General features: G+C 51.1%; 2 protein-coding genes across 2 annotated transcripts; both read left to right on the top strand.

The window, feature by feature from the left end:
* Positions 1-7,247: 7,247 nt before the first annotated feature.
* CGCA056_v006235 (Aromatic peroxygenase) lies at positions 7,248-8,677 on the top strand (the record flags this gene model as incomplete). Its single annotated transcript, XM_037321486.1, has 3 exons — positions 7,248-7,757; positions 7,813-8,058; positions 8,120-8,677. The coding sequence occupies 3 exons, from the start codon at positions 7,248-7,250 to the stop codon at positions 8,675-8,677; spliced, it is 1,314 nt and encodes a 437-aa protein (XP_037179730.1).
* Positions 8,678-9,120: 443 nt separating this feature from the next.
* tpcH (Methyltransferase tpcH) lies at positions 9,121-10,036 on the top strand (the record flags this gene model as incomplete). Its single annotated transcript, XM_037321485.1, has 3 exons — positions 9,121-9,366; positions 9,420-9,507; positions 9,564-10,036. 3 exons carry the CDS (start codon positions 9,121-9,123, stop codon positions 10,034-10,036), a joined length of 807 nt encoding a protein of 268 aa, XP_037179850.1.
* Positions 10,037-10,304: the final 268 nt, after the last annotated feature.

Raw genomic sequence — 10,304 nt, 5'->3', positions numbered from 1 at the left:
TTCAATGATGATAAGACATAAGGACTAGCGACGTATTATTAGGCGTCTGGTGCTATAATATACGCGTATCGCGGATGCGGGCCAGTTTTGGCTCGCACAGGTCCAGAATTGGCCTCCACAGCAGTCCTCAAAACAATCACCCGCAGCCACCCGCACAAGAAGCTCTGAACGATACGGAGACTGAGAATTCCGTCGAATCATCATGGAACTCGGAGTATTTTCCAGCTTCATCGGGACTGCCCGTGTTCCTGTCGAAAACTTGGTTTTTCCAGAACAAGATGACTTCGCCAATGCGACGACCTTGCGTGAGCGATTGCCGGTTGAGAGGAAAGTGCAACGAATGCAGGAAATTTACAGGCTAGAGGGGTGCCGGCCATTGGAGCGTCGGAATTATCTTCCAGCAAAGGTGTCCCGGAAGGATCTCGAACATGTCGCAGGGGCCTCTTCGATCATACTAGGCGATTCATCCCAAAGTGCAAGGGAGCCGCCACTTCTCCGTCTGCCGATAAATGTTAGGATCATAGCCCTTCAGGGTCTGCATCGGGTTGAGGCTGCCAAGCGGTCCGGAAATTCCACCTGGTGGTCGGTGGAGCTGTATGATGACGGTGAGTCCACTCACTATTAAGGCCATACTCGGACGCTAATTTAACAAGACATATCGGCGGCGGCTTGCCACGCTCTGAGGAATGAGTTCGAAAATGCGTCGTGCTTTTCCGACGGCCATGTGTTCAAGGAGATCCAGGAACGGGAGGTTATGGGTGACGACGCTGGCAAGAGACGTTGGCTGTCGAGGCTTACTTCAAGCAAGCGTGCAATACTTGGCCGTGTGCTGAAGCGCCGCGCCATAAGCCAGGCACTCTATGCGCTTCATGGCATTCCAGGTCTTTGGGAAGATAGCGATGGGTTCAATATAGGAGTTTTGCACAAGATGCTTGCAATAATGAGTGACGAGGTGCGTAGAGCCGCGTGTATGACTTCCAGGTACTTACGCATAACCTTAGGAACTAGTTCAATACCTGAGCAACATCTGCAAAGTATACCTTGCCATCGTCGGCTCCAAGTCCCTACTCAAATTCGTAGATCATGCCACTGTAAAACACATCGAACTACGAGTTCCTGGCTTATCCCAACAAGACGACGACTTTATAACCGGTGCTCTCCGACAAGGTCTTATCTTCAGTCAATTCCCAGAGAACGAAAAGCCGCAGCTACTAGACAACTTAAGGCGGGTCAATGAGCTTATCCCGTCGCTTTACACTTTTCGTCTCGACTTCAAATATCTACGTCCTTGTGCACTTGTGATGAAGAGACTATTCATGCCTTCGCAGCCATTCAACACCGTCCGACAAGCTGCGCATTACGCCTTCAAGGAGCGAAATGACATGCCACAGACATCATTCGCCCAGCAGTTCTTGCAGTTATACCTACACATCATGAGGAATGTCTTCGAACTCTCCGAAGACACACCGTTGGTCGAGCAAAACCACCGTCAGATACAGCCAAAGCCTGAAGATCCAAGAAAATGGCACGAGCTTGCGATTAAGGCGCAAGCTCTGGGATTCAATTCGCTACAAATAGACGCCATTCTACGATCGGATCCCGATGAGGAGCATGCTCGTTACTCTTTGTTATCAGCCAGGAATCCTTCTTATTTCACATACGACCCTCAAGAGTTTGATACCTTTGTGCAGGCTTTGAAGCAGATGTATAAATCTGCACGGCCGTATCATAATCCGAGCTCAATCCCTACAATGACAACGCCTGGCTTGGGTGAGCCTCTGGCGCGTCGCTGCGGTAGGCAGTTCTCTGCATCTTATGATCTGGACAGCCAGCATCTGCAGCTGTCCATTATTCAAAGGTTGCCTCAGAAAAACAATGATATCACGTCTCTATTTGTGCGACAATCCGTTATCAGAGCGTTTTTCAGTCTAGACGATCCAGAACAGTCTGGCCAAAATAACCCTAACATGAGTCGAAACGATTTGCAGGAGAATCTCAACAATTCAGATACTAGTAGAATGGAGATCAAGAAGGAACGTAACAAGGCAGACAACATGCACTTGGATACAGAAGTTCAATCAGCAGATAGCACTTCCCAGGCGCAGATCATACTCGCAACGCAACAAGCCGAAGACACACAAATGGTAAACAGCGTTTACCCGCATGGCACAAGTGCTGAGAACGGGCGCTCGCAACTCAGCGAGCAACTGGGTGCGCCAAGTCAACCCCTAGAATCTGGGGCCTTGATTAGAGTCGGCGAGACTAGCATTATACCAACCTCCAGCACTAAAGAACAGGAGGTAACGGGAGACATCGGGACTCCTTCGGCGACAAAGAGAGTTGCTTCCGACGACCAACTGATTGATAGGTCGCCCTCTAAAAAGCAGCTGACGTTGATTTCAGAGCCGACAATCCAGATTTTAACGCCCCGAGAAGGACAATGGGTGCTCGCCAAAGAATGTTCGGAAGCAGAAGTTATTACAGAGATACAGGGTATTCGAAATTTGAACCCGACGATAGAACTGACTATATTCGACGCGCAAGGCAGAGCGATAGGCATGGATGAGTGTTTTATGATTGCGCTGTCTGATCAAAGAAAGGTGTATATAGCAGACAAATTCCCATCTAGTCTAACCCTAGAAATAGAGGATATATTGTAAAATTTGAGAGTTCCAAGGACCAGAGAATTATTTTGAACTTTCGCACTCTGACTGGTACTTAGGAAACTGGTGCAAGTGTGATACTGCTATTGTATGGCAGGTGCGATTACTGATTAGATGCAAATGATGCTTTGTTAGAATATAGGTTATGTGCATACTTTATGCAGATGTAATCCAAGTTGCATCCAAGCCCGTGGTGTATTGTGCTTGCACAATGATCTAGTGCATTTCAGCAGGGCTTGTGTTAGGGTCGCCTAGTATAATACAGCGGGGCTCGCTCAGGAACTTCGAGCACAGGCTCAGGTATTTAGTTACATGCTCAGCCTCGCCTCAGTTTAGAGCGGCGACTGCTCAGGACTGCGGCCAGAAAAAGTGGCGGAGATCAGTGAGACAAATGTGGTTGCTCTTTTCTTGTAAATCATCCTGGTTGATGCAACGAGCGTCAATCCATATGTAGGAATACTCGGCATTGTTGGAGCGAAACCGATCTTCGCGAAGTTTCTTGACGAATGCCCCCTTGCTGAAACTCCCACGCATTGACAGGAGGGCCGTGTAAAGATTTGTGGTGACAGAGACAGCATGGCCATCGCAGTCAATCTCAAAGGCGGGTGATGCCCAAGCCTGAGCAGAGAACACATCATTTTTGTCTGTGTAGATCGTACGGGGATTGCCCCACGTATATGAGAGAGCGAAATAGTTGGGCCCATCTGCTAGGTCCGCGACTACCAACGAACACCGGATAGGTTCATCCATGGACCATGGTTTAGATCCAGTAAAGTTATAAAGCTTTACAAGCCGAATGGATGTCGGAGTTAGTAGGGAGGTGTAGCTAGGACGGCGATGTGTTTTCTCAAGACAGCCAACCGGTGGGTTTATGATGGAGACAGGTCTTCCGCTTGAGTCGGAGGCATCTTTGTCGAAGACGGGACGAGAGAGATTCTCGTTGTTTGGAAAGTCTGCGTTTTGGCTTTGTTCAGTTGCCCCAGAACCACTCGTCCCCGTGTCGAGGAACCATCGAGGCGCCACGTATCGGAACTCGTGTTCTGTGGATGTGCCTGGTGCAGCATCGTCCTGGGATTTGCCCTCCTCCATGATCTTTGCTGTTGGGGTATTTTCTCCGTTGTGAAGTGTGTTATTGCCTTCCGTGTTGGATGATTCTTCGAAGCCCGCTCTTCGTGTCTGATAGGTGAGGTAGTGGTAGTATGCTATTGAACTTCTGCGGACAGTTTTGTTATCTCACTCAGCGATAAAAGGCCGCAACACCCGGCCAGAAAGAAATTCGGCCAAGAAAGAGAGGCCTCTCATGTTGAATGTGGCTTGGACAATTACCCGCTTCTGTTCTATGCTGCAGTCAACCCTGCTGGCATACGGGTCTCATGCTGCAGGCCGAGGGCCTGGCAAAAAGAGGGACCCTGCGCATGCATCTTCTGAGAGAAGTCTCGTTGGTCCCAATAAACGACAGGCTCAATCGGCAATGGAGAACCAGTATTTCCAGGTCTCCAGCCCACCGCTGAGCATAGCCACGGCAGTGATTCTGCCGTAGTGTTCACCAAGGACTGACATCTCTGAAGCTGTACTTGAATGGTTCAATTACTATTCTGGCATCCAGCGCCGGGCTTAATAGTCCGAAGCAGTTGGTGTAACCTAAGTATTGGCCCACCTGTGACTCTTCGCGACGCCCGGGGTTAGTCGGGCAACTCGCTTCAGCCTGCCCCTGCATGAATTTAGCATTCTCACGTCGGCCTGTAGTGGGGGACAATATGCATGAGGAACAGGTACCAAGTCCACGACCTCTTCAGAGCATCTGGGACTACGAATACTTTCTACCGACCAAGAAAGTCAGCTGGATATCAAGGGTATCGGAAGCAACCTATAAGTCGCCCAAGGAAGTTCTTCAAACTCCAGAGAAACCGATGGGTGTTCGAGCGTGGGCTCATAGCGACTGGATAGAGGTTAACGTGTCTGCTAGCTCATGTTTCCAACGAGGCTTTGACTCAGAAGTCGCACGTTCATGCCGAACGCCAGGGCGCTTCCAACATCCATGATTTGAGTTGCCACGTGGAGGAGGGAGGGGTTGCAATTAATCTGGCTTTAACATGGGCTCTGTTTACAGGCCTCGATTGGCATGTCTAGACCCACGAACCTATCTCTCTAGGTAAGCGGCAGGCTGAGAGTCCTAATTTCCTCCTGCAATTCTGCCAGCAGGCCTGGCCAACCCTCCAAGCGGATGGCCGCCGCTTAGAAAGAGGATTCCACTATCACTGAGTCTATACACGTGTACGGCACGAAATTGAGCTCTGTACCGGGGTACGTTGACGCAGCCTGGTTGGCCAGCTCTGCCTTCGCACCAAGAAGACTGACTTGAGGGGTGCAGAGAAGAAGTTTATCTACGTAAACAATAGCATCCCTTGCCTAGATACTATTGTCGGAATGAAGGCTAGCAGCCCCAAGCTATGATGATGGCCCTCACTGTAAGACTTGCAATTACAGCGGACTGGCCACGTTTCTCGGGGCCAACATCGCCGGAGACGCGGCATCATGGGGAGGGGCAGCTGTGGGAGGCGCAATTGGCCCTGTTGGAAGACCCATCCGCACGATAACCAGTATGTTTGTTGAACAAATAGGCATGGGTCGCCTCAGGCGGACATAGGTGACCTGAGACAGCTGATAAGAAATATGACGCAACAAGAGGATCATTCCCGTTGACAAAGCCAGAGAGAAGCACGAAGGGAGAAGAGTCGGGCATCAAGACCAGCAGCGGCTAGGTGACAACACATGTCGCTACCGTGAACGTCTGTCCGGGGTCCCCACCGTACTCAGATCTCGGCCGAAGAAATTCCCATGGTTTCCGCATCCGGGAACCGGCAAGTCGGATCGTTCGCCAAGCATTTGGAATCTCATGTATCATTGCCAGTGAGTCGGAATCCTAGAAATTGTCCTGCATTCTTTCCGTCAGACTCCTAAGCTCCTTTAAGAGTGTCCGACAAAAGTTCTTTACACCGTCCTCATCACTCAGGTTCCAATCTGGGCAATTCAGTGCATGCTGGGGTCCGTATTGGGTGGCACGACACGCTCCTGATTTGCTGCGCCCGAAATCCAGCGCGTTCCTCGACGTTGACATCCTACCTTATCCATGCATCGATAGCCTCGGCAAAACAATCCAACTGAACGTCGACAGGTCGGTTCGGGGAATAGGAAATAATCGCACGCCAGAAAACGCTATTGCCATCGCCGTTAAGCTAAGGCAAGTAAGCTTCATGGGCAGTTAGATGGCTTTGTTGCCAGCCGGGCAAAACGCCACCTATGCTCTACGGCCAAGATGCTTCAACAGACTTCGTGGCAAACTTTCCGCGGCGAACAAAGACCGCCAAGCAATCGCTGTTCTATGTTCTCACGAGCATTTTGGTGGTGGAATCGAAGTGTCCACCCTTCTATCGTGAACGCACGAGTTCTTGCTGTCGTCCTCATCATCCAATGTATCACCACATAGCAACCGGCTTTAATCTTAATTCAGCACGGTCTTGACGTGTCATTAAGCATTTGCTCAGGCTTCTAGATAAATCGAAGATGCCATATGTGTTGTAGCCGTCCCGAAGCGGCCAAGCGTAGACGGCCATATTCGGGTCTTCTCCGTGTCTTAGACGTGGAACGAGCAACACCGCATGGCTTCCAATCAGAGCTCCCTAGAATCCGATTTCAAATATAGAACGTCATCCTCGAGTCTTAGACATGGTCAACACGCGCGGGCCCGCGCTTCCCAGAACAGACGCTCAATGTTTACCCACTTTGTCGCACTGCCTCCTCCCTCCCCCGGACTCTGCTCCGTCGAGTCTCGGCGCAACCAACCAGCCCCCGGTGACGCTGACCCTATGTCATTCTCTTAGGCCGTTTCCGATTCTGGTGTTCCTAAGGGACTCACTAGTCTGCCCGACGTTGCACCGGTGGAGAAACATTCCGGGGTTTTGCTGCCAGGCGCCGCCGCTAGTCAGCCCGCCATGAACTACGCCAGGTCCGCGGTCCACATAGCGAGGCGCTAGCACTTCGGCACGTTTGCTTCCCGTCTGTTGTCGCACTTTTATCTGCGCCCGCGACTCGTTTATCGTTGAGTTGTCCAGTCTTGGGTGGTGCGCTACTTGCGTTTACGGGTGTGCTTATTGGCCCGGCTCATTTCCATCACGCTTTACCCTCCCGAGATGGGGATCTGCAGAGATCACGATAGATTCGGCTGGTGCAATTGATAGTTGAACTTCTGTAGTGAGACCGTCTCGGCTTGGAAGGGGCACGTTGACCTTTGCGCATCATCGTGCCAAGCGGTTCAAGCTCTTGAGGAGAGGAAATAGTGGTGTTGGCGGGAATAGTAGCGACTCGGGGAATTGGCCACTGACCTCATGCTTGGGGTCCGGTATGTTTAGGTCGTGTAAGATGTTATCACCAAAGCAAAAGCAATGCTTAGTTTGATGATTCAAGAATGGTATATAAGATTCCAAGTCTTCTCCTGCACAACTTATTCGAAAAGAGATACGACAGCGTCAATATCTTGCCTCAACTGTGAACACTAGTCAACCGTACTCACCCTCAACCGTCAAGATGAAGTACCAAACCACCATCCTGGCCACATTGGCCACATCAGCGACAGCTTTCCCCTCTATGATGGGATCCAGACAACAACTTGAGGAGCTCCTCAAGCGCAATCCTGAGCCCGTTGCCAACCCCGAACCTCAGCTTCTTGGAGGCGTGATCGGGGGTCTTACTGGTACCATCACCGGACTTCTCGGTGCAGTTGCCCAGAACATCAATCCTGCGAATGCTCGCCCGGAAAAGGGCTTCGAATTCAAAGCCCCTGGTCCCGGCGACAGCAGAGGACCTTGCCCAGGTCTCAACCTGCTCGCCAACCACGGCTACCTCCCCCGTAATGGTCACGTTACTCTTGGCCAGGTCATTGAGGCGACTGCTCGTGGCTTCAACATGGGCGCCGATCTCTCAACTATCCTTGGCGTCTTCGCTGTCCTAGCGGACGGCGACATCGCCACCGAGTCTTTCTACCTGGGTGCTGGACCAGGTGGTGTTGGTGGTCTCAACCGCCATTCTACTGTTGAGGTAAGTCTAAGCGATGTCCCGCCTTCGGTCAGCATAATCTAACTAAATACTGAAGGCCGACATTTCGGTCAACCGTGAGGATTTCTACAACGGATGCGGTGACAACCACCACGTCTCATCCCGCATGTTCAAGCAGAACGTCGATATTGTTGCCAGCAGCGCAAGCAAACAGTTCGACCTCACCAACATGGGCACACAGTACCAAAAGAACTCCATGTTCTCTCAGAAGTACAACCCATACCTCTACTACTTCCCCTTCCCCTTGATCGTCTCGCTCGGTGCTTTCGCATTCTACCCTCAGGTAACCCCTCCACCCCCTCATAACAAACCCCGCCGTAACCCTGGATGCTGACTTGTCCCAGTTCATGAGCAACGGAACATACGGAGCCGGCGGCGTCGCCAACTATGAGTCCATCTCTTCCATCATCGGCGCCAAATACGACGACAAGACCGGCGAGTTCCAGTACGTCCCTGAGACTTGGCCCAAGAACTGGTATCGTCGTGCCACTCCCTATGGCGCAGTCCAGACTGTCCTCGAGGGCCTTCTTGACATCTACATCCGCAACCCCGTTGTTCCCGGCGTTGCTCAGCTCGGTACTGCCAACCTCAACGCCACGACGGTTCTTTGCGACCTGTACCAGGGCATGAACTCTGTCGTCCCTCTCTTCGTCGCCGGTAGCGAGGAGCAGGTCGCCGCTGCCACCACCTGGGCCATCGCTAAGCTGGATCCCTACTTCAGCAACACTGTTCTCGGATGCCCTCTCAGTGTCTTGTCTCCCAACGACCCCTCATTTCTGTACCCCAATTCCAAAAATAAGGGCGGCCCACTCAACACGCCACCAAGTGTTGCGAAGAATATTGGCGATAACGTCTACTACAAGACATATTTCACTACTGCACCTACCTCCCCGGCCTGTTAATTAGACTAAAGTTATAATGTTCATGATCGGTTTCGGGGGTGGTCACGGCGGGTATGATAGGGTGTAGATGGTTGGACGATTATTCTAATGACTGGATGACACAGTTCTTTCAATGTTTGTATCAAGAAATAATACAAATTAACATGTTCAAAAAGCTTTTCTCGTCAAAGGGCGCAAACTCACTCATCCTGAGGTCAGAGTTGCGCAAACTTGCTCATCATGACTGCCTTGCATAGCCGGTTGGGACAGCTCGCAGTCGGGCACTTCTCGGACACTTTTCACACCTACATATTCGTCACTTCCAGCAACTCAAACAGAGGGCAAATCTGATGATCAAATCTTCAATAAGTCGCGGCGTTGTTTATCCTATTGCTCATCACACTAGCGAAATGTCTAACTCAGACCGGGACATGATTGCCACCTCTCGTGGGATGCTAGCCAAGATGGCGTCGCCATTGCTGACTCAGATGGGTATCACGAACATCACATCTCAACCGGTGGATTTCTTCGACAACGCATGCGGCACCGGTGTTTTAACTCAAGAGCTGCAGTCAATGTTGACCAATGAGATCATCCAGAAGAGCTCTTTTCTGTGCGCGGACAAGGCTCAGAACATGGTCGACATGGTGAAGAAAAGGGTCACCGACGAAGGTTGGACCAACACAAAAGTTACGACCTTGGATTCAATGGTATTATTTCTCACCTGTAAAGGCTTCGGCGACGCATGCTGATGATTGCGCAGAACACTTCTCTTCCTGATGACACTTTCACGCATATCGGACTCGGCATGAGCCTTCACATGATACCAGATCCAGACGCTGTTTTGAATGGTTAGTCCGCACGCCACTACCTAGTCCCGACTTCAGTCTAACACAAGTTACCGCAGACTGCAAGCGCCTTCTCAAGCCAGGAGGCATACTTGGCGCCACAACCTTCCACCGCAACAACATCTTCTGGGTCCCAGACATGCGCTCCGCCTTCGCCTCATTCCCTTTCACAGGCCCCTTCCCAGACGAAGTACCCATGCAGCTCCATGACCAGGGGGTTTGGACAAACCCCTTGTGGGTCGAGGAGCATCTCAAAAGCCAAGGCTTTCGGGACCTCGTGGTGAAAGTTGTCGCCAGAAAGCACCACGTGAAGAGCGCCCAGGACTTCGTTGCCACTTTTGGGGTGATGCTTGGTTGGTTTTTGGCGTCATGGTGGGATGAGGAGACGCGAACAGCGCATCCTGTGAGTGAAGTACGGGGTTTGGTGGAGAAGCATTTGGAGGAAAAGTACAATGGCGATGGCTGGGACGTTGAGTGGACGTTGATCGTCTCAACGTGTGTCGTTGACAAGGCTGCGGAGCATGACGCCTAAGCATTAGGCCTATGTAAACTGCCTATGTAGGTAGTATGTATGTCAAAACATAAGGTAAGAGGCATATTGTCAAATGGTAGGCTTAATCGAGGCCACTTCAAATTTCGTAACTGTTAGTCTTTATGTGATGTTAGGTGTGGTGCCGGTCCATCTTATTCTCAACGAGAGGGAGGTTCTGTCACATACGACCATACCCATTGGAAAGCTCGGGATCCCGTCCGCTCTCCCATCGATAAACCAGTGAGGGCTGGAGTAGTAGTCGGGTCGG

The sequence above is a fragment of the Colletotrichum aenigma genome (assembly GCF_013390185.1).
Source record: "Colletotrichum aenigma strain Cg56 chromosome Unknown KSG_Cg56_contig04, whole genome shotgun sequence".
In the NCBI taxonomy this organism is placed as follows: Eukaryota; Fungi; Ascomycota; class Sordariomycetes; order Glomerellales; family Glomerellaceae; genus Colletotrichum; species Colletotrichum aenigma.
The sequence above is the reverse complement of the archived record's forward strand: the minus strand, read 5'-3'. Positions and strand labels throughout refer to the sequence as shown.